At 39.1% G+C, this 25,000-nt stretch overlaps 1 protein-coding gene across 3 annotated transcripts in view; it reads right to left on the bottom strand.

Annotated features, from left to right (window-relative positions):
* The window catches only part of plvapa (plasmalemma vesicle associated protein a), a 97,622-nt gene that overhangs the window by 18,406 nt on the left and 54,216 nt on the right, over positions 1-25,000 (bottom strand). For 2 of the 3 annotated variants that reach the window (XM_062022242.1, XM_062022243.1), the window contains exons 1-3: positions 10,830-11,415; positions 8,253-8,322; positions 1,228-1,955 (exon numbers count right to left, since the gene is read on the bottom strand). In XM_062022242.1, the coding sequence (XP_061878226.1) occupies positions 1,228-1,955; positions 8,253-8,322; positions 10,830-11,225 (1,194 nt within the window). In that variant the 5' untranslated portion in view covers positions 11,226-11,415. Of the gene's footprint in view, positions 1-1,227; positions 1,956-8,252; positions 8,323-10,829; positions 11,416-25,000 lie in introns of those variants that run through there. The other variant, XM_062022244.1, reaches the window with a different exon arrangement.

Below are 25,000 nucleotides of genomic sequence, written 5' to 3'. Positions count from 1 at the left end.
AAATGCAAAGTAAAGCCTATTTAATAGAAATATTATTTGTTACAACATTACGCCCCCCCCATACCCCCCCCCCCCCCCCCCCGCACGGGGGGCCCCTCCCTTCCCATATATGACTCTTTTTGGACGTCACCACATCAAAAAATCAACACAGGATGTCAAAACGGCCAAAACTGTCAGGTGTCCAGTGAAGAAAAAATAGAAAAGAAGAGGAGAAACGAGAAAAAGACAGAGGTAGCAGGTAGGTAACGTTAGCCTACATGAAATTATTTGTCTGTTACAGAATGTGATAGTAACCTGGCTTTTTAGCATTAAGCTAATGTTACATGATTCGGCAATTGCTAATCAATAAATAGCTAGTTCTGTTTTAACGTCGGGTTAATATTGTGGATGGGGCTAAATTGTTATGGAAAATAATAATGTAACGTTAGGTAATTACAGTACTCCCACCTTACATTCCTCAGGGACATTTAAATGATAATGATAAATGGGTTATACATGTATAGCGCTTTTCTACCTTCAAGGTACTCAAAGCGCTTTGACAGTATTTCCACATTCACCCATTCACACACACATTCACACACTGATGGCGGGAGCTGCCATGCAAGGCGCTAACCAGCAGCCATCAGGAGCAAGGGTGAAGTGTCTTGCCCCAGGACACAACGGACGTGACTAGGATGGTAGAAGGTGGGGACTGAACCCCAGTAACCAGCAACCCTCCGATTGCTGGCACGGCTACTCTACCAACTTCGCCACGCCGCCCCTTTGTATTAGATCTTTTAAGCAGGTGTTTTTTGTTTACATTGTTATTGCCTTCTGGTTAGCTAATGTTTGCCCTGCAGGTAATAGTCACTTTTCCACCCCTTTATATATTAGGTATAGTTGTAAGCCTAGTTGTTAAAGTGCACATCATTAATGTTAATTAAGCAATATCACATGAGAGGGAATGCTGTTTTTTAATTTGAGCACTGCTGTGATTCGGTTAAAGATAATCATAACATAACATTCTCATATAATATGTTAATTTGCTTTCTTTAAGTAAAAAAAAAGGTCAAAGACAAAGCTATTTGGTTTCTTGTGAGTATATACACTTCACTGCCGATGTGGGGGGGCGCCACCTAAAATCTTGCCTAGGGCGCCAGATTGGTTAGGGCCAGGCCTGGTCACATATGTGTGGATGTAAGAAGCTGACAGATGTGATGGTACAGAGAGACAAAAAGCCCGGCTCACCTTAGGCATGCAGGACAAGTTGATTTGCTTAAGTTGCTCTGTGAGGTGTTGAACTTCTTTATTCTTATAGTTGACGTTGTTCTCCAGAACTTCAATGTCTCCATGGAGCCTCCTTTTCTCCAAGAGAAGCATCTCAGAGTCCCGGTCATGTTTCAGCTGAAGTTTCTCTCTGTTTTGTCTGTGCTCTTGGATCAGACCCGTGCGGTTCAGGCTGCACGAGCGGAAGTCGTCGAACAGGCGCATGTTCTCTGCTTTCAAGTGGCTGTTCTCGGTCTGGATTTCCGACACCTGATCGCCTACGATGTTTAAGTAGTTCTGGAAGCGGTCCTCCACCTCTCTGGACAGACTTGTGCAGTTGGAGCGGATCTGCTCCAGGTGCTCTCGCTGTTTCAGACAGGTGAGCTGGAAGGCGATGTGGGAGGGAAAGAGAGACTCGATCTTTTGCAGGAAGGCCCTGGAGACATTGGAGACGCCACTCAAGGACTGGACAAATTCTTCTTTGCATCTTTGTCTGGAGAACTCAATCTCCTTTTCATGAACGGATTTGTCCCTTCTTAGGCGTATGACCTCGAGGTTAAGGTTGTCGCGATCTTTAGCAATTTGCTCCAGATCCATCCTCATCCTTTCTGTAGTTTGTGTGAAGTTGGACTCCACAAGTTGGAGTTTGGCTCTCAGCTCCTCGTCCCGCTGCCCACAGTTACAGCCGACAGACTGAGGCATTCGCGTCACTTTAACAAGAGGAAAGACATGTTTTACTGAAGAAGTTGGATTGCACGTCGTCTTTCAATACTTATTGTTCAAATAGCATACTTGCCAACCTTGAGACCTCCAATATCGGGAGGTAGGGGGGGGGGGGGGGTTGTTTGGGGTCGGGGGGCGTGGTTATTTACAGCTAGAATTCACCAACTCAAGTATTTCATATATATATATATATATATATATATATATATATATATATATATATATATATATATATATATATATATATATATATATGTACGAAATACTTGACTTTCAGTGAATTCTAGCTATATATATATATATATTTTTTTTTAAATTTTATTTACATAGAAAAAAAACAAAAAAAACTTGAATTTCAGTGTTCCAGTGGCTATCCATTAGATGGCAGTATTGTCCTGTTTAACTTCTCCGTTCATGATGAGTATATCATTTCGGCCGCCATGTCTGTAATTTCCTCGTTCTTCTGCTTCGTCTCCTTGTTGTGTGCGCAGTTGTGCACTCTACAAAAGCCCTAGATGTTATGACGTCTTTGGGCAGGCAAGCTGTTTATTTTGTGGGAAAGCGGACGTGAGAACAGGCTGTCCCCACTCAGCCTCTGGTCCGCATTGAGCTGGAGGAGGCGTGGCCTCCAGCTCCGGCTGAATACCGGGAGTTTGTCGGGAGAAAATCTCTGCCTGGAGGTTGTCGGGAGAGGCGCTGAATATCGGGATTCTCCCGCTAAAAACGGGAGGGTTGGCAAGTATGTCAAATACATACATATACATGCAAATACATACATATATACACGCACATACTGTACATCAGGTGTGTCCAAAGTGCGGCCCGCAGGTCATTTTTTAATGGCCGCACGGCACATTCTAAAAATACGATTAAAAAAAATCAAAACATAAAAAGTGGTATAAAAGAGTAAACAGGTGAACTGTAACAAGAAAATGTTACAATGTTTTCTCTAATAACACAAAGCTGCCATGCAGGCTGTTTCTTTCTTTAAAAAAAAAATTAATTATTATGAATTATTGACTTATTCAAGGCTCCATTTACATCACATTGAATATTCCAATTTGAGATAGGTTTTTGGGAAAAATGTTGTATATTTTGTGTTTGCCATTTAAAGGCCTACTGAAATGAAATTGTTTTTATTTAAACAGCAGATCCAATTTATGTGTCATACTTGAGCATTTCGCAATATTGCCATATTTTTGCTGAAAGGATTTAGTATAGAACAACGACGATAAAGTTCGCAACTTTTGGTCTCTGATAAAAAAAAAGCCTTGCCCCAGTAGCGTGACGACACCGGAGGAAGGACTGCTAACATTTTCCTATTGTTTACACCAGCAGCGAGAGAGATTCGGACCGAGAAAGCGACGATTACCCCATTAATTTGAGCGAGGATGAAAGATTCGTGGATGACGAACGTAAAAGTGAAGGACTAGCGTGCAGTGCAGAACGTATCTTTTTTCGCTCTGACCGTAACTTAGGTACAAGGGTTAATTGGATTCCACACGCTCTCCTTTTTCTATTGTGGATCACAGATTTGTATTTTAAACCACCTCGGATACTATATCCTCTTGAAAATGAGAGTCGAGAACGCGAAATGGACATTCACAGTGACTTTTATCTCCACGACAATACATCTGTGAAGCTCTTTAGCTACTGAGCTAACGTGATAGCATCGTGCTTTACTGCATATAGAAACAAAACAAATAAGTCCCTGACTGGAAGGATAGACAGAAGATCAACAATACTACCAAACTCTGGACATGTAAATACACGGTTAATGCTTTCCAGCTTGGCGAAGCTTAGCAATGCTGTTGCTAACAACGCCATTGAAGCTAACTTAGCTACGGAACCTCGACAGAGCTATGCTAAAAACATTAGCTCTGCACGTACTCCAGCTCTCATCTGCTCATCACGACCCGTGCTCACCTGCGTTCCAGCGATCGACGGTACGACGAAGGACTTCACCCGATCACAGATGCGGTTGGCGGCCCGGAGACGGAGGAAGTCAAGGTGAGGTCGTTCGGCTAGCGCGTCTGGTATCCTCAAAGTCCTCCTGGTTGTGTTGCTGTAGTCCGCCGCTGATACACTGATCGAACCTACAGCTTTCTTCTTTGCAGTCTCCGTTGTTCATTAAACAAATTGCAAAAGATTCACCAACACAGATGTCCAAAATACTGTGGAATTTTGGGATGAAAACAGAGCTTTTTTGTATTGGATTCAATGGGTCCGAATACTTCCGTATCAACCATTGACGTCACGCGCATACATCATCATATCTAGACGTTTTCAACCGGAAGTGTGGCGGGAAATTTAAAATTGCACTTTATAAGTTAACCCGGCCGTATTGGCATGTGTTGCAATGTTAAGATTTCATCATTGATATATAAACTATCAGACTGCGTGGTCGGTAGTAGTGGCTTTCAGTAGGCCTTTAAAAAACAGTTGTTTTTTTAAATTATTTTTTTGAGGGGCCTAAAACAAACAAACAAAAAACATAAACAACAATAAAAATTATAATTGACGGATAGATCGGAACTTGATCTTGAGACAATTGTGTTAAAAGTTTAAAAAAATGTATGATTTTTTTTTTTTTTAAACTTTACTGAGCAGGACCTTTTTGGATCCCCAATCCTTTTAGTGGGACTTTTTTTTTTGAGTGTCATTGCTCAAAAAATAATAATGAATTAAAATCAATGTTGTTATCAGTTATTGACCTTTTTAAGGCTCTAATTATTATATAATCCAAAATATTCCACTTAAAATTTTTTATTGGGTGGAAATATTGCATATTTTGTGTTTTTTTCCCATAAGAAAACAGGATTTTCTTTGACAAAAAGGGCATATAACTTAAATCTTTAACAACTTTATATTGACAGATAGACCTAATGTTGATCTAGAGCAGGGGTCACCAACCTTTTTGAAACCAAGAGCTCCTTCTTGGGTACTGATTAATCGAAGGGCTACCAGTTTGATACACACTTAAATAAATTGCCAGAAATAGCCAATTTGCTCAATTTACCTTTAACTCTATGTTGTTATTAATAATTAATGATATTTATCTTTGTGGAAACACTGATCATTTTAATGATTCCTCACATTAAATATATATAGAAACAGATAAATATCAATACGCAACACTTAATTTTTATATTTTCTCTAAGTGCACATTTTTCAAATTGAACATTTTCAAATGATCACTTCTAAGACAGTCTTGTGAAATCACAATATCCCATTTTAACTAGCTAGCCACTAACATTTTTTTTTAACAAATCATGAATTACTTTGCACCATTTTTGTACAAATAATAACTCATGTAAAATAAAATTAAAAATTAAAAAAAATGTATGGAACATCATTAGTAATTTTTCCTGATTAAGATTAATTTTAGAATTTTGATGACATGTTTTAAATAGGTTAAAATCCAATCTGCACTTTGTTAGAATATATAACAAATTGGACCAAGCTATATTTCTAACAAAGACAAATCATTATTTCTTCTAGATTTTCCAGAACAAAAAACTTTGATATAAGATTTAAATTTGATTCTACAGATTTTCTAGATTTGCCAGAATATTTTTATTTTATTTTAATCATAATAAGTTTGAAGAAATATTTCACAAATATTCTTTGTCGAAAAAACAGAAGCTAAAATGAAGAATTAAATTAAAATGTATTTATTATTCTTTACAATAAAAAAATAAAAATACTTGAACATTGATTTAAATTGTCAGGAAAGAAGAGGAAGGAATTTAAAAGGTAAGAAGGTATTTGTGTTTAAAAATCCTAAAATCATTTTTAAGGTTGTATTTTTTGTCTAAAAATTGTCTTTCTGAAAGTTATAAGAAGCAAAGTAAAAAAAGAAATGAATTTATTTAAACAAGTGAAGACCAAGTCTTTAAAATATTTTCTTGGATTTTCAAATTCTATTTGAGTTTTGTCTCTCTTAGAATTGAAAATGTCGAGCAAAGCGAGACCAGCTTGCTAGTTGTGGGGAGGCGGGGCCGGCGGACCGACGGCGCCCGCTCAAAGATGGCGGCGTGGACGAGCGAGCGGCAAGGCGGGGCGCGCTGGGAGGGACGCCGCAATCAGCATAAGGTGCGTGGAGCGCACAGCTGTTGACAGTGCAATCACCCTCTCGGACCGTATAAAAGGGCGAGAGACGTGAACATCAAGGGAGGAGACGGAGAAAGACGGCGGACGGGAGGAAACCATCCTCTGCTGCCACGCAAACGACGGCGACGTGCTGCTGAAAAGCAGACGGCGGACAGGAGGAAACCATTCGTGTGCTCACGTGAGAAAAAAGGCAGCTGCTGAAAAGCACGCAAAAGACTGTGTGATTGAAATAATAAAGAAGTCTAAACCGTCTCACAACAATGTCTTCCCTGGATGGTCCTGAGAACCCGCACGACAGTTGGACTGTCACACTAGTAAATAAATAAAATGTAAAAAATAGAGGCAGCTCATTGGTAAGTGCTGCTATTTGAGCTATTTTTAGAACAGGCCAGCGGGCGACTCATCTGGTCCTTACGGGCGACCTGGTGCCCGCGGGCACCGCGTTGGTGACTCCTGATCTAGAGATTTGAACCTTGACTAATAATACAAATAATAATACTGAATAATGACAAAAATTTTTGACCAAAACCCTTTGATCAAGCCTAAGTGGAGGCATCAATGTATATTTTTTTAAACATAAATCTTATTGGTTTTTAAAATAAAAAATATCAAAATGCTTTGATTTTTCAGTGTGTGGCCCTCAGTGGAAAAAGTTTGGACACCCCTGCTGTACATAATATATATATACATACATATTTACAGATAAATATATATATATATACACATATGCGTATACATGTATACACAGTTATAAATTCACACATACACACAGACACATACATAAATATACACAGAAATAAATACGTATACACACACACATATATATATATATATATATATACATATATATGCATATACACATATATATACATAAACACACACATAGGTATATACACACATACGTACAGTATATATACATACGTCTATACAACTACATATAAATATATATACATACATATATATTTATACATGTACATAAATATATATTTATACATATATATTCACACACACACACACACACACACACACACACACACACACACACACACACACACACACACACACACACACACACACACACACACACACACACACACACACACACACACACACGCACGCACGCACGCACGCACGCACACACTTGTATTTGTTACCTTCTTGAGACCTCTGAAAAATGCCTACCTCTTTAGGACCACCCTTTCTAGATATATAAACATTTGTATTTACAACAATAATAATATATACAAACTATGCAAATATAAAAAAGTAAGCTTTTAGTAAATTTTTTTTTTTTTTAAATTTTTCGTTTGTAATTGTTTTTTTTTTTATCTTCATTATTTACTTCAAGTTATTACAGTATGTCTCCATTTACATATTTATTCAATGTTTTTAATTCATTTTGGCCAAAGGGGGCGCATTTATATTTCTTACACACACTTGTTATTACATATGTTGGCCAGAGGGGGAGCACTTCAAATTTTTAAACACACACTTGTTATTTCATATGTTGACCAGAGGGGGAGCACTTTTAAAACCGACACACAGTCAATTTGAAAAATCTCTCCTTTTTTGATAGATTTTCACCAAATGAGACGTTCTGTATTAGATGCAATGGTTTTCCGTATTGGGACCATTATGTCCTAACTTGTTCACACCTCCTCATATGGAAGGTACTTTTCCTTGTTGATGTCTCAAGAAGGGGAGAAATACAAGACCACGCACACGCACACGCACACGCACACGCAAATATACAAATATATGCATATACACTTGTATATACATATACAGTACACACATATACATACAGTGTATGTATATACATATATATTTATACATATATGCATATATACACATACAAATATATTTATACACACACACACACACACACACACACACAAATAATTATAATTCACAATACACAATAATTCAACAGCCCTTATGACAATTTAAATAATGTATCACAATATATTATACTTTTTACAAATGATATGAAGTATTTCTTACTGTACTACAATATATGCATTTCTGTAGCAGAATATCTATATATAATCACAGCCAACAAGTTAATTGACCTAAAGAAGGCATGAATTGGACGCAGGAGCTAATTGCTGCCAACAATAATACCACTGGGGTGTAATTCTAAATTCATAAATGAATATGGTTCCACTTACGCATTGGTTGGGATGGTTGAGACATACGCGTCTGGCTCTTGCACATGAACAGTTCCGTATTTGTCTGTTGCTATTGTGTGTGAATAAAAAAAATACAAATAAAACAATGACATTGAGATCACTTGTCACATTAAAGTATAACTGTTTCTATACAAAACAATGTACATAAAGAACTACATCTATTTCAAATATCTACATTGTTAAAACACACTTGAAGAAATGTAGTGAGAACCATGACTAAAGCTCCATTTACTTTCCCTGACAAATATACACTATATTGCCAAAAGTATTTGGCCACCTGCCTTGACTCACATATGAATTCGAAGTGCCATCCCATTCCTGACCCATAGGGTTCAATTTGATTTCGGTCCACCTTTTGCAGCTATTACAGCTTCAACTCTTCTGGGAAGGCTGTCCACAAGGTTGCGGAGTGCGTTTATAGGAATTTTCCACCATTCTTCCAAAAGCGCATTGGTGAGGTCACACACTGATGTTGGTGGAGAAGCCCTGGCTCTCAGTCTCCGTTCTAAATCATCCCAAAGGTGTTCTATCGGGTTCAGGTCAGGACTCTGTGCAGGCCAGTCAAGTTCAACCACACCAGACTCTGCCATCCATGTCTTTATGGACCTTGCTTTGTGCACCGGTGCACAGTCATGTTGGAAGACGAAGGGGCCCGCTCCAAACTGTTCCCACAAGGTTGGGAGCAGGGAATTGTCCAAAATGTTTTGGTATCCTGGAGCATTCAAAGTTCCTTTCACTGGAACTAATGTACAAACCCCGTTTCCATATGAGTTGGGAAATTGTGTTAGATGTAAATATAAACGGAATACAATGATTTGCAAATCCTTTTCAACCCATATTCAGTTGAATATGCTACAAAGACAACATATTTGATGTTCAAACTGATAAACATTTTTTTCTTTGCAAATAATCATTAACTTTAGAATTTGATGCCAGCAACACGTGACAAAGAAGTTGGGAAAGGTGGCAATAAATACTGATAAAGTTGAGGAATGCTCATCAAACACTTATTTGGAACATCCCACAGGTGAACAGGCAAATTGGGAACAGGTGGGTGCCATGATTGGGTATAAGAGTAGATTCCATGACATGCTCAGTCATTCACAAACAACGATGGGGCGAGGGTCACCACTTTGTCAACAAATGCATGAGCAAATTGTTGAACAGTTTAAGAAAAACCTTTCTCAACCAGCTATTGCAAGGAATTTAGGGATTCCAGCATCTACGCTCCGTAATATCATCAAAGGGTTCAGAGAATCTGGAGAAATCACTGCACGTAGGCAGCTAAGCCCGTGACCTTCGATCCCTCAGGCTGTACTGCATCAACAAGTGACATCAGTGTGTAAAGGATATCACCACATGGGCTCAGGAACACTTCAGAAACCCACTGTCAGTAACTACAGTTGGTCGCTACATCTGTAAGTGCAAGTTAAAACTCTCCTATGCAAGGCGAAAACCGTTTATCAACAACACCCAGAAATGCCGTCGGCTTCGCTGGGTCTGAGCTCATCTAAGATGGACTGATACAAAGTGGAAAAGTGTTCTGTGATCTGACGAGTCCACATTTCAAATTGTTTTTGGAAACGGTGGACGTCGTGTCCTCCGGACCAAAGAGGAAGAGAACCATCCGGACTGTTATAGGTGCAAAGTGTAAAAGCCAGCATCTGTGATGGTATGGGGGTGTATTAGTGCCCAAGACTAGGGTAACTTACACATCTGTGAAGGCACCATTAATGCTGAAAGGTACATACAGGTTTTGGAGCAACATATGTTGCCTTCCAAGCAACGTTACCATGGACGCCCCTGCTTATTTCAGCAAGACAATGCCAAGCCACGTGTTACATCAACGTGGCTTCATAGTAAAAGAGTGCGGGTGCTAGACTGGCCTGCCTGTAGTCCAGACCTGTCTCCCATTGAAAATGTGTGGCGCATTATGAAGCCTAAAATAGCACAACGGAGACCCCCGGACTGTTGAACAACTTAAGCTGTACATCAAGCAAGAATGGGAAAGAATTCCACCTGAGAAGCTTAAAAAATGTGTCTCCTCAGTTCCCAAACGTTTACTGAGTGTTGTTAAAAGGAAAGGCCATGTAACACAGTGGTGAACATGCCCTTTCCCAACTACTTTGGCACGTGTTGCAACCATGAAATTTTAAGTTAATTATTATTTGCAAAAAAAACAAAAAACTTTATGAGTTTGAACATCAAATATCTTGTCTTTGTAGTGCATTCAATTGAATATGGGTTGAAAAGGATTTGCAAATCATTGTATTCCGTTTATATTTACATCTTAACACAATTTCCCAACTCATATGGAAACGGGGTTTGTAAGAAAATCAACCCCACACCATAATTCCTCCTGATTCTGATCATTTTTATATGGGTGGCCAAATACTTTTGGCAATATAGTGTATTTATAACCTTCGAAAATGAGGCAGTGCATTTACTTTAAACACATTAATAAACATTGTAAATGTGTGAATTGTGACATCTCTGCAGTGGTCAGAGGAACTATTTGCTAATACTGTTAATAATTTAAAAAAATATGTATCTTACCTGCTGTCTGTTCAAGTCTTGAATCAAACCGAAAGAGATGTTGGAAATACGTCGGACCACACCCAGGTCCATCTCAATGCGGGTCTTCTCAGTCAGGGTGACGTTAAGCAGGTTCGTCAGGTTGCGCCTCAGGTGCCTGAGCGCCACGTTCTCGATGGAGAGTCGGCTGAAGCTCTCCTCCAGGTCCTGGATGCGCGCGGCGGACGGCGAGTCCTGCTTCTTGCCGTAGACCAAAAACAGCACCAGGCTGACGATGATGAGCGACTGAATAAGCGAGGAGAAAAAGAAGATGATCCTCAGGTAGTAGCCACAGCTCTTGCCCTTTGTCCGGTACCGCATCTTCTTTTGAGCCTGCGGGCTGGACTTGGACACCTGGGAGTAACCGCTGCTGTACATGAGTGCCGGTGGGCCAGAGAAGGTCGCAGGGGGGGAAAAAAAAGCAGCACAATTCCTCCAAATCTCGACTTGTTTTAGAGACTATAAGTCCACGTCTTGTAGGGATGGTGACCCGTTGTCGGTCAAAGCCCAAAACACTAGACAAACGGGCCGGATGTTTCCTTTGTGTGACAGTGAAAGCATGAGAATCGATCAGATTGTGGGTGAGGTGTAAACATGGGTAGGAGTTTATAAACTGCTTTGGTCACGGACTTCCCATGATGGGAAGTTAGCTGAACTCCAGACCCCTCCCATCATCAGTCTGCTGCACAGGCTGGTCTTCCTTACTGGCGTCTTACGTGGAGCTACATACACACTTACTACAGACTAGTGTTGTATTGGTACCGGTACCAAAATGTATTTCAAAACTTTTCTAGATAAAGGGGACCACAAAAATGGCATTATTGGCTTTATTTTAACAAAAAGTCTCCATTTTAGTCTAATGAACCAACTTGTTCATTTTATTTTATGTACCCGTACCAAAATGTATTTCGATACCTTTCTAAATAAAGGGGACCACAAAAAATGGCATTATTGGCTTTATTTTAACCAAAAAATCTTAGGGTACTTTAAACATACGTTTCTTATTGCAAGTTTGTCCTTAAAAAAAATTGTGAACATACTAGACAACTTGTCTTTTAGTAGTAAGTAAACAAACAAAGGCTCCTAATTAGTCTGCTGACGTATGCAGTAACATATTGTGTCATTTATCTACCTATTATTTTGTCAACATTATGAAGGACAAGCGGTAGAAAATGAATGATTAATGTACTTGTTAATATCTGCTTACTTTCTCTTTTAACATGTTCTATCTACACTTCTGTTCAAATGTAATAATCACTTATTCTTCTGTTGTTTGATACCCTACATTAGTTTTGGATGATACCACAAATTTGGATATCAATCGGATACCAAGTAGTTACAGGATCATACATTGGTCATATTCAAAGTCCTCATGTGTCCAGGAACATATTTCCTGAGTTAAAAAGCATAATATGAATTTTTTTTAAACGAAAAAAGATTTTGTGATGCTAAAAAAATAGATGTAATCATAGTAGTATCGACTAGATACGCTCCTGTACTTGGTATCATTACAGTGGATGTTAGGTGTAGATCCACCAATGGCGTTTGTTTACATTGTGATGCCCTTGAGCTGCGGTGTGTAGTGAAGCATGTTTAGGTATTCCTTGTCCTGCAGGATGATACTTGTAAGAAACTTACTTTATTTGTCGCCATGGAGGCAAGGATTAGTGATTTAGAAGTAGCTACAACACTGCAGACTGCGGCTGTACGTAAGCCGCTAGCTAGCCATGTCTTAAAGCACCTCTTCCTGAGGGCGTTTTAGTGTTATAACTTCACCTTTAGCTTTAGTTTTTAAGCCAAAATGCGTCCGTTCTCCCTTTTCTGTCTACAAACTGTGTCTGCTTGTAAGTACTCTGTGTGTGTGCGCTGCCGAACATGCTCCTCTACTCGTAAAACCAACAATGACATGACGTAACGACGATGGGGGGGGGTGGTAGACCGGTGCTTTTTAGAGGCGGTATAGTACCGAATATGACTCATTAGTATCGCGGTACTATACTAATACTGGTATACGGTACAACCCTACTACAGACTGCACAGTAGTAAGTAAGTTATTCTCAAAGCGCTGTACAAAACATAGGTGAAGTAAAACAACAATTCAATGACAATTGAATTGAAGTTATCTTCTTTCCACTCCCTTTCAGGCAAAACTGGACAATTATGCATTACATACTATACATTACCTTTTGCACTACATTCATTTATATTATTATGTGTTGTCAACTTTGTACTTTTTTATGTCATTGCCTGAAATAAATAAATAAATGAAAATAAATGAATGAATGAATGAAAACAACAGGGGCAACATCGTAAAAAGGATATAAAGTGGATTAAAAATGATAGTTAAAAGGTTCATTAACTAAAAGCTTTACTAAAAAGAGAAGTCTTCAAATGTTTCTTAAAAGTGTCAACACAATCAAGCCATGGAGGAACTGGTGCAAGTTGTTCCACAGTCTGGGAGCTATAGTCTGGAATGTCTGGTCTCTACAGGTTTTAAAATGGGTTTTTAGAATCTTTAGAAGACCCTGGCCTGAAGACCGGAGTCATAACAAGTCAGTGATGTATTGAGGGGGCCCACCATGCAACGCACGGAAAGTCAGGACTAAAATCTATCTATGGGATGAAGACTGGATACAATGGGGGTAATATGGGCTGGTCTGGGTCCACCGGTCTAAAGTCAGGGAGCCACATTTTGTACCATCTGAAGTCGCTTTAAAAGAAAATTGCAATAGTCAATACGAGACGAAATTAACACGAGAATGATCATTTCGATATCCAATTTTGACAACAAATTTCTCACTTTAGAAATATTTCTGAGGTGATAAAAACAGTTTTTGGTCAGTTGACGACAGAGACCCTCCGAAGACTTATCGAACACAACCCCAAGATTTCTGAGGCTGCTTTGAACAGATGCACCCAGAGCTCCAAGGGAGTTCTTGATCAGGGATCGTCTTTTTACCGGGAGCAATTATCAGAGTTTCCGTTTTGTTAGACATTTATCCGGAGGAAATTTTGATGCAGGATACGCATTCCAAGAACTCAGATAAAAAGTGAAACTCTGAATCATTGAAGGAGCAATACAGTTGAATATCATCCGCATATAAATGATAAGAAACATTTTGGATATTTATTTATTTTAAAAGTTTGAAAGCCAGTGTCTGAGACGTCTGTGGATGTTCTCATTCATCCAGGGCACTGTCATCTCAGGGGCTTTCAATCGATCGCAACTGGACTGTTTGGTTTAAACCAAATCAAATCAATCGGGTTCAAACCAAACAGTCCATTTGCGATCGATAGAAATCCCCGAGAAGTGTCTGAAATATTTTGATCTGCTTAATCACACTCTTATACATGAGATATGTTTTGAAAGGTGACATTCCACAGACGACACACTAGGGTTGTACGGTATACCGGTGTTAGTATAGCACCGCGATACTAATGAATCATATTCGGTACTATACAACCTCTAAAAAGTACCGGTTCCTCACCCCCTCCGTCGTCGTCACGTTGTGTAATTGCTGGTTTCCGAGCAGAGGAGCATGTTCGGCAGTGCACACGCACAGAGTACTTACAAGCAGACACAGTGTGTTGGCAGAAAACGGAGAACGGACGCATTTTGGTCTAAAAACTAACGATAAAGGTGAAGTTATAACACTGAAACGCCCTCAGGAAGAGGTGCTTTAAGAAATGGCTAGCTAGCTAGCAGCTAAAGTCCATCTGCAGTGTTGTAGCTACTTCTAAATGACTAATCCTGGTCTCCATGGCGACAAATAAAGTACGTTTCTTACAAGTATCATCCCTGCAGGACGAGGAATAGCTAAACATGCTTCACTACACACCGTAGTTCACCGGCATCACAATGTAAACAAACGCCATTGGTAGATCGACACCTGACATCCACTGTAATGATACCAAGTACAGGAGCATATCTAGTGGATACTACTATGATGACATCAATATTTTTTGGCCACAACATCTTCTTCCGTTTAAAAAAAATTAATAAACTCAGAAAATACGTCCCTGGACACATGAGGACTTTGAATATGACCAATGTATGATCCTGTAACTACTTGGTATCGGATCGATACCTAAATGTGTGGTATCATCCGAAACTAATGTAAAGTATCAAACAACAGAAGAATAAGTGATTATTACATTTTAACAGAAGTGTAGATAGAACATGTTAAAAGAGAAAATAAACAGATATTAACAGTAAATGAACAAGTAGATTAATAACCTATTTTCTACCACTTGTCCTTAATAAAGTAGACAAAATAATAGGTAGATAAATGACACAATATGTTACTGCAAATATCAGCAGACTAAGTAGGAGCCTTTGTTTGTTTGCTTACTACTAAAAGTGCCAAGCAGGGAGGTAATGGGTCCCATTTTTATAGTCTTTGGTATGACTCGCCCGGGGTTTGAACTCACAACCTATCAATCTCACTCTAACCACGAGGCCACTCAGCATTAAGGGTCAGAATTGGGGGTTAAATCACCAAAAATGATTTCCCGGGCGCGGCCACAGCTGCTGCCCACTGCTCCCCTCACCTCCCAGGGGGTGATCAAGGGTGATGGGTCAAATGCAGAGATTAATTTCGCCACACCTCGTGTGTGTGTGACAATCTTTGGTTACCTTTGAAAGACAAGTTGTCTTGTATGTTCACTATTTTGTTTAAGGACAAACTTGCAATAATAAACATATGTTTAATGTACCCTAAGATTTGTTGTTAAAATAAAGCCAATAATGACATTTTTTGTGGTCCCCTTTATTTAGAATAGTATCGAAAAGTACCAAAATACATATATATAAATATTGGCGTGGGGACAACACTACAACGCACCGTGTTCCTTATCTTTTTTATGAAGCCATAGATGGCGGCGTGTGAAGGATGGCCTCCTCCGTGTGCCAAAAACATTTTTATGGGATGATGAACAGTGTTTTCCGGTGCACGGCCGGGCGACAAGACAATGGCTCGTGTTGTTCTTGTGACGTTCTCTCTGGGAGGCGCTTTGATGCACCGAGTCTCAGTCCAACACGATGACGTGGGCAAGCTACCCTCCGTCTCACAGGACGCGCGCACACACACACACACACACACAAACACACATCATTTAAAAATGAAAAGTAAAGGCCTGACAGTAACAGCCACTACTTTTTTTGTTTTGTTTCCCCTGCCAGGCATTGTTGACGAGCCAAGCCTCATCTTGACAGGAAGCAGTATTTCATCGAGGAGATGCTGATGGCCAGACGTTTATGTACTAGATTGTAGATAAAGGGGCGCCAACAAACACAGGATATTAGAGAAAATGCAAGACATAAACATTGAGCAGGTTTAATTGAATTTGAAGAGGGTTGTTTTTATGTACATGCGCCAACATCAGGTTGGGACAGTGTGGTATTCCTTTTTTTAGATCTGTTCATGGGCGGTGGCCAATCTTGGACATAGTGTTCATAAATCATTTAAAGTGGCGGCGCGCTGTGTTTTCTTTTTTTTGTCTTCTTCATGTGTTATTCTAAATCTTACATAACATTTTCTCAAAAGTCAGATGAGAAAATGTTGGAATAATTTTTTGGACAAGGCGGAGGGTTTGATTGATTGATTGATTGAGACTTTTATTAGTAGGTTGCACAGTGAAGTACATATTCCGTACAATTGACCACTAAATGGTAACACCCGAATACGTTTTTCAACTTGTTTAAGTCGGGGTCCACTTAAATTGATTCATGATACACATATATACTATCAGATATCATCATAATACAGTCATCACACAAGATAATCACATTGAACTATTTACAATCAGGGGTGTGGAGGGGGGGGGTAGGATATGGACAGCAAGTAGTGGACATAGAGAGAGAGAGAGAGAGAGAGAGAGAGAGAGAGAGAGAGAGAGAGAGAGAGAGAGAGAGAGAGAGAGAAAGAAAGAGAGAGAGAGACCAGAAGGCATAAGAAAAAGAAAAAGTATCTGCATTTGATTGTTTACATTTGATTATTAGCAATCCGGGGAGGGTGTTAGTTTAGGGTTGTAGCTGCCTGGAGGTGAACTTTTATTGCGGTTTTGAAGGAGGATAGAGATGCCCTTTCTTTTATACCTGTTGGGAGCGCATTCCACATTGTTGTGGCATAGAAATAGAATGAGTTAAGACCTTTGTTAGTTCGGAATCTGGGTTTAACGTGGTTAGTGGAGCTCCCCCTGGTGTTGTGGTTATGGCGGTCATTTACGTTAAGGAAGTAGTTTGACATGTACTTCGGTATCAGGGAGGTGTAGCGGATTTTATAGACTAGGCTCAGTGCAAGTTGTTTTTTTATCTGTCCTCCACCCTGAGCCAGCCCACTTTGTAGAAGTGGGTAGGAGTGAGGTGGGATCTGGGGTGGAGGTCTAGAAGTAATCTGACTAGCTTGTTCTGGGATGTTTGGAGTTTAGATTTGAGGGTTATGGAGGTGCTAGGGTACCAGGAGGTGCATGCGTAATCGAAAAAGGGTTGAACGATAGTTCCCGCCAGAATCCTCATGGTGCTTTTGTTGACCAGAGAGGAGATTCTGTAGAGAAATCTCGTTCGTTGGTTAACCTTTTTGATTACCTTGGTTGCCATTTTATCACAGGAAAGGTTAGCCTCTAGAATGGAACCTAGGTAGGTGACCTCATCTTTCCTAGTGATAACAATGTCACCCACTTTTATAGTGAAGTCATTGACTTTCTTAAGGTTGATGTGGGACCCAAACAGGATGGATTCCGTTTTACCCAAGTGTATGGATAGCTTGTTGTCAGCGAGCCAGGTACATGTTTTACAGAGCTCAGCACTGAGGATTTTCTCCACCTGTGACCTGTCCTTGTCGGATACCAGCAGGGCAGAGTCATCCGCAAACAAAAACAATTCACAGTCGCATGCCGATGACAAGTCGTTTATGTTTATTAGGAACAGTAAAGGTCCCAATATACTGCCTTGGGGGACTCCACAGCTCACCGAGAGGGGAGGGGGGGGGGGGGACACGGAGCCGTTCACCTCTACCACCTGTTCCCTCCCCTCCAAGTAAGATTGCATCCAGCTCCATGAGGTTTTGTTAAATCCGATTGCTCTGAGCTTATCCAACAGTATAGCGTGGTTAACGGTGTCAAAGGCCTTCTGAAGGTCCAGCATGACCATGCCGCAGTATTTGCCCGCGTCCACCTCATGTTTGATGTGGTCGGTCAGATAGAGAAGGCATGTGTCAGTGGAGTGGTTAGTTCTGAAGCCGGATTGGAATGTGTACATGAGTTTATTAGTGGCAAGGTAACTATCGACCTGTTCATAAACTATTTTCTCCATTACTTTCAAAATGGAACTGAGAATAGAAACAGGTCGATAGTTGCCAGGTTCTAATTTTCTTCCTTTTTTAAAGAGGGGAGTTACTCTTGCTATCTTAAAATCTTTTGGTACTTGGCCTTGTGTAATTGATAGGTTTATTATGTGCGTGATGATCGGGGCAATGATGGAGGCAGAGTCCCTGAGGAATCTGGAGGGAATATTGTCAAGGCCGGTGGCCTTGTTTGGGTGGAGCGCGCTCAATTTTTTAAACACCTCATCAGCTGTGACCATTTCTAATTTGAAATCATCGTTGGATACTCCTAGCTTTCTGCAGAAGGCTTTAATGTGTTCTACAGCAAAGCGACCAGAGTGGTGGGACAGCTTGTTGACAAGAGTTGCGGCTATGCTGGTGAAAAAGGCGTTAAGTCTGCTAGCTACCTCCATTTTGTCTGTAATGAGGGAGTCACCCTCCTTGATGCTGATGTTGGTGAGTCTGGTTTTAAGTTTCTGGCTGCAACCAGGAAGCTGGTTGTTGAGAATTTTCCAGAGCTCACGTGGCTTATTTGTGTTTTCCTCTATTTTGTCGTTAATGTAATTTTTTTTTAGGGATTTAGTCTGGTTGGTTGACTTATTTTTTAATTTATTGCATTGCTTTTTGAGAGTTGAAAGGAGTGATTTGAGGTTGTTATTATTGGGTTGTTTATCTACTTCTGTTTTACACTTTTGGTATTCGGAGTATTTTCTGTCTCTGTCTTTTATGGCAGCTAATAGGTCCGGATTCATCCATGGTTCCGAGCGGGCTTTGATCCTGACTGTTTTCACGGGAGCCATGTCATTTAGTATCTTTAGGAACGCCGTTTTGAAGCGATCCCAAGCAACATCGACCAGGTTGCTCGCGAGCACAGGGGACCAGTCCCACTCATCTAATTTTAAATTGAAATTATCACTGGAGTATTTTTTAAGGGATCTGGATTGGGCTGTTATGTGGCCATTGGGTTTGGGTTTAGCTATTTTGCGGGTGCAGAAAGTTAGATAGTGGTCGCTAAGACCACAGATCATGACCCCACAATTTTTTATTTTAGGCCGGTCTGAAGTGAGAATGAGATCCATGGTTGATTGGGTGGACTCACACACCCTTGTAGGTAGCGCTGTTAGCTGGGAAAGACCGTGTAGATTACAAAACTTGCTGTAGGATCTGAAGACAGGCGCATCTTTGCGTTGAATATCTGTGTTCAGATCCTCAGTTATAATTTTCTCCACGTTGTCTGTCCCAGCCAAGCACTCCTCCAGAACCCCATAGAAATCACTCTGATTAGGGGGTCTATAAACAGTCCCTATTAGTACCGGCTTAGCGTTTTTAAATTTGATTTCCGCCCACACAGATTCCAGGTCATTGTGGTTAAGATCAGTGCGAGTTATGTATTTAATATCTTGGTGAATATACATACAAACGCCCCCACCGTGTTTATTCCTGTCCTTTCTGATAACCGAAAAGTTTTCTATTTCTATCTCTGAGTCAGAAATACTTTGATCAAATTTGGTTTCAGAGAAACACAGGATTTTTACCTTCGTGTTGAGGAACATTTCTCTGATTTGGTCGAGTTTGGTTCCAGAGAGGCTGTTCACATTAAGGTGGATGATGTGTAGTCCACTGGAACCAAAAAGAGCTTCGGAGTCCGCTGTGTTGTGGTACTGTCCAGAAAAGTTGTTGGTTATTATTGCAGTTGAAGTTGGAGAGCAGGTGGGAGGGGAGAGAGAGAGAGACGCATATTGATATTCATCCAGGTGAAGGGGGAGGGGCGGAGTTGGAGTTTGGTTAATGTGTTGCCAAATTTCCTGGATATGAACGCGCTCCCATTATAGTGGTACCTCAACTTAAAGGGGAACTGCACTTTTTTGGGGGAATTGTGCCTGTCGTTCACAATCATTATGAAAGACATGATGGATGGATGGATTTTTGCCTACAGAGCCCCTCAAAAACATCCAAACACCACCATTGAGGTTTTTATATACATGATGTAAGTACAGTATATAAGTAATGTAATAACATTTCATATTTACATATTTTGACCATTTTAAGCATACATGGCGCATTAATGCCAAAAACGCATCGCAATGTTTCCTTTTTTTTTTTTTTTCAACATCACTGATTATTACTCACTGCAGACTTCATGAGAGCCAACAAACACACTAAAACATCACTTACTGTACAATGTCTGCTGTCATTAGGATGCCAACTGCTAAGATGTTTATACATGTTCCCATTTAGATACATATATATATACATACATACACACATATATATATATATGTATATACATATAGATATACACATATATAAATAAATAAATGATAAATGGGTTATACTTGTATAGCGCTTTTCTACCTTCAAGGTACTCAAAGCGCTTTGACAGTATTTCCACATTCACCCATTCACACACACATTCACACACTGATGGCGGGAGCTGCCATGCAAGGCGCTAACCAGCAGCCATCAGGAGCAAGGGTGAAGTGTCTTGCCCAAGGACACAACGGACGTGACTAGGATGGTAGAAGGTGGGGATTGAACCCCAGTAACCAGCAACTCTCCGATTGCTGGCACGGCCACTCTACCAACTTCGCCACGCCGCCCCCTGAAAATGTATACTGAAAATGATGCCCGTCCTAATTAATAAAAGTTGGTTTAAGAAAATACATACAATGATATCAAATTTTATATGGTGTGGAAAGAAAGCCAGTTGTTCATACTTAAGGTTGTCTTGTACACAAGATAAAGGAGGACTACAATTACCAAACTTCTTACATTATTATATCTCCTTCGGTTGTGAACAAGCAAGCCACTTATTTCATTCTTCTGCAGATAAGGACTGGATCAACATAGAAAAAAATATGTTAATGAATTTGTACATTGATGTGGGGAGTTTATATTATATTTAAAAAATACCTAATGAATTGAGGCAGAGCCCAATAGAAACCACCTTAAACATTCTAAAACTGTGTCAGAAAATACTAGGAATGAAGTCAATGACATCTGTAAATCAACCGCTTTGGCACAATCCTAATATCATAATTAATAAAAATGTGGTTAAATGAACAACATGGAAAGACAGAGGTATTACTAAACCTCATCATATTATTAATAAAAACTATTTTAAACCTTTCAATTATTTAGTTGAATGTGCCCAGAAATCATTTTTAAAATGTTATCTCTTTAAAACACGCTGTAAATAAATGCATATCCTCTGAAAGTATGTCTTTAAATAGCCATGAACTGGAAGATGCACTTTTTAATCAAGATACATTTAAGAAATTAATTAAACTATTTTATGGAATAATAAATGAACACCACACTAGAAATGCAAATGATGCATGTGTTCGGAAATGGATGATGGACTTAAACATTTTCGATGAAAGAGACATATCATGGAATGATATTTGGAAAAATGCCAATACGCCCTTTAGAAGCATTAAAGGCCTACTGAAATGATTTTTTTTTATTTAAACGGGGATAGCAGATCTATTCTATGTGTCATACTTGATCATTTCGCGATATTGCCATATTTTTGCTGAAAGGATTTAGTATAGAACAACGACGATAAAGATTGCAACTTTTGGTATCTAATTAAAAAAAGGCTTGCCCCTACCGGAAGTAGCGTGACGTAGTCAGTTGAACATATACGCAAAGTTCCCTATTGTTTACAATGATGGCCGCATGAAGTGAGAGAGATTCGGACCGAGAAAGCCACAATTTCCCCATTAATTTGAGCGAGGATGAAAGATTTGTGGATGAGTAAAGTGCAAGTGAAGGACTAGTGGGGAGTTGAAGCTATTCAGATAGGGAAGATGCTGTGAGAGCCGGGGGTGACCTGATATTCAGCTGGGAATGACTACAACAGTAAATAAACACAAGACATATATATACTCTATTAGCCACAACACAACCAGGCTTATATTTAACATGCCACAAATTAATCCTGCATAAAAACACCTGCATGTTTGTTATGCTAGCTCCTAGCTCCTCTGCTAGCTCCTAGCTCCATAGAACACGCCAATACAATTCAAACACCTGATCAACACACACAATCACTCAGCCCAAAAGACCGTTCACCTAACCCAAGGTTCATAAAGCTTATATATTTTTAAAAAGTTACGTACGTGACGCGCACGTACGGTACGGTACGTGTTATGCTAGCTCCTAGCTCCTATGCTAGCTCCTAGCTCCATAGAACACGCCAATACAATTCAAACACCTGATCAACACACACAATCACTCAGCCAAAAAGACTGTTCACCTAACCCAAGGTTCATAAAGCTTATATATTTTTAAAAAGTTACGTACGTGACGCGCACGTACGGTACGTGTTATGCTAGCTCCTATGCTAGCTCCTAGCTCCATAGAACACGCCAATACAATTCAAACACCTGATCAACACACACAATCACTCAGCCCAAAAGACCGTTCACCTAACCCAAGGTTCATAAAGCTTATATATTTTAAAAAAGTTACGTATATACGCAAAAAAAAGTTGCGCACATACGGTCAAGCGATCAAATGTTTAGAAGCCAAAGCTGCATACTCACAGTAGCACGTCTGCGTCTTTGTCATCCAAATCAAAGTAATCCTGGTAAGAGTCTGTGTTGTCCCAGTTCTCTACAGGCGTCTGTGTATCGAAGTCAAAAGTCCTCCTGGTTAGAGTCTCTGTTATCCGAGTTCTTCCATCTTGACTGCATCTTTCGGGAATGTAAACAAAGAAGCGCCGGCTGTGTACTGTTGTGGCTGACTACGTTCGAAAAATACGTCCATTTCGCACCGACAACTTTCTTCTTTGCTTGCTCAGCTTCCTTCTCCATAATGCAATGAACATGATTGAAACAGATTCACGAACACAGATGTCCAGAATACTGTGGAATTATGAAATGAAAACAGAGCTTTTTCGTATTGGCTTCAATGTGGAAGGCATACCCGTGTTCCCCGGTCTACGTCACGCGCATACGTCATCCTCAGAGGCGTTTCGAACCGGAAGTTTAGCGGCAAATTTAAAATGTCACTTTATAAGTTAACCCGGCCGTATTGGCATGTGTTATAATGTTAAGATATCATCATTGATATATAAACTATCAGACTGCGTGGTCGGTAGTAGTGGGTTTCAGTAGGCCTTTAAAGATAAACTGACTCAATTTAAGATATTGAATAGATTGTATTTTACATCTTCTCAGCTGTTTAAAATTGGTGTAGTAGATAGCAAGTTATGTATGAAGTGTCGGGCAGCTGAGGCAACTCTTGTTCATTTATTGTGGGAATGTCAGAGAATAAAAGAGTTATGGTTGAAAACAACCAAAGAAGCATTCACAGTCCTTAATATAAACATCCCAGTGACACTGCAAACTTGTATTCTTGGGGATCTCCATCAATTTAGTAACGTGTCATCAAAGAGTAAAAATGCATTTCTTTCAATATGCATAATAACAAAAAGGGTAATATTAAAAAAATGGATAGATGTTGATAGTCCAACTCATACTGACTGGTACACACAAGCTAGGGAGATGATATCAGTAGAAAAAACTGCATTTAGTTTAGATACTAATGAGTCATATATTGGAATATGGGATCCATTATTTAAATTTGTTTTAACTATTAAATGAACCAAAATAAGACTTATTATACCATTGTGGAAATTATTGGACACAGTGTGTTGTCAAGCTTATGAGATGTGATGCAAGTGTAAGCCACTGTGACACTATTGTTCTTTCTTTTTTTTTAAATTAATGTTTGTAATGATAATATCAATGAGGGATTTTTAATCACTACTATGTTGAAATTGTTACTAATATTGATACTGTTGTTGATATTATTCATTTTTGACTCACTACTTTTAGATTGTTCCGTGTCATGTTTATTGCTATTCTGAATGTTGGTTTTGAAATTGTATTGCATTATTATGGTATTGTTGTGTATTGTTTTCATAAAAAAAAAAAAAAAAAATCGTTTTTGAATCGAATCATGACCCTAAGAATCGATTTTGAATCGAATCGTGGGACACCCAAAGATTCACAGCCCTAATATATATACATATATACGTATATATATACACACACACACACACACATATATACATACATACATACAAATATATATATATATATATATATATATATATATATATATATATATATATATATATATATATATATATATATATATATATATATATATATATATATATATATATATATATATATACACACTAGGGCTGCAATTAATGATTAATTTGATAATCGACTAATCTGTCGATTATTACTTCGATTAATAATCAGATAAAAGAGACAAACTACATTTCTATCCTTTCCAGTATTTTATTGAAAAAAAACAGCATACTGGCACCATACTTATTTTGATTATTGTTTCTCAGCTGTTTGTACATGTTGTAGTTTATAAAGGTTTATAAAAAAAACCAAAACATTTTTTTAAATTGCCTCTTCCTATGCGCATAGCATAGATCGAACGAATCAATGACTAAATTAATCGGCAACTATTTTTATAATCGATTTTAATCGATTAGTTGTTGCAGCCCTATTATACATATATATATATATACATACACATATATATATATATACATATATATGTATATATATACATACATACATATATATGTATACATATACACACACACACACACACACACACACACACACACACACACACACACACACACACACACACACACACACACACACACACACACACACGCACACACACACACACATATATGTATGTATACTGTATATATACAAACCCCAAAACCAGTGAAGTTGGCCCGTTGTGTAAATGGTAAATGAAAACAGAATACAATGATTTGCA

Source organism: Entelurus aequoreus, linkage group LG16 (genome assembly GCF_033978785.1).
Source record: "Entelurus aequoreus isolate RoL-2023_Sb linkage group LG16, RoL_Eaeq_v1.1, whole genome shotgun sequence".
In the NCBI taxonomy this organism is placed as follows: domain Eukaryota; kingdom Metazoa; phylum Chordata; class Actinopteri; order Syngnathiformes; family Syngnathidae; genus Entelurus; species Entelurus aequoreus.
This window is presented reverse-complemented; position numbering and strand designations above follow the sequence as displayed.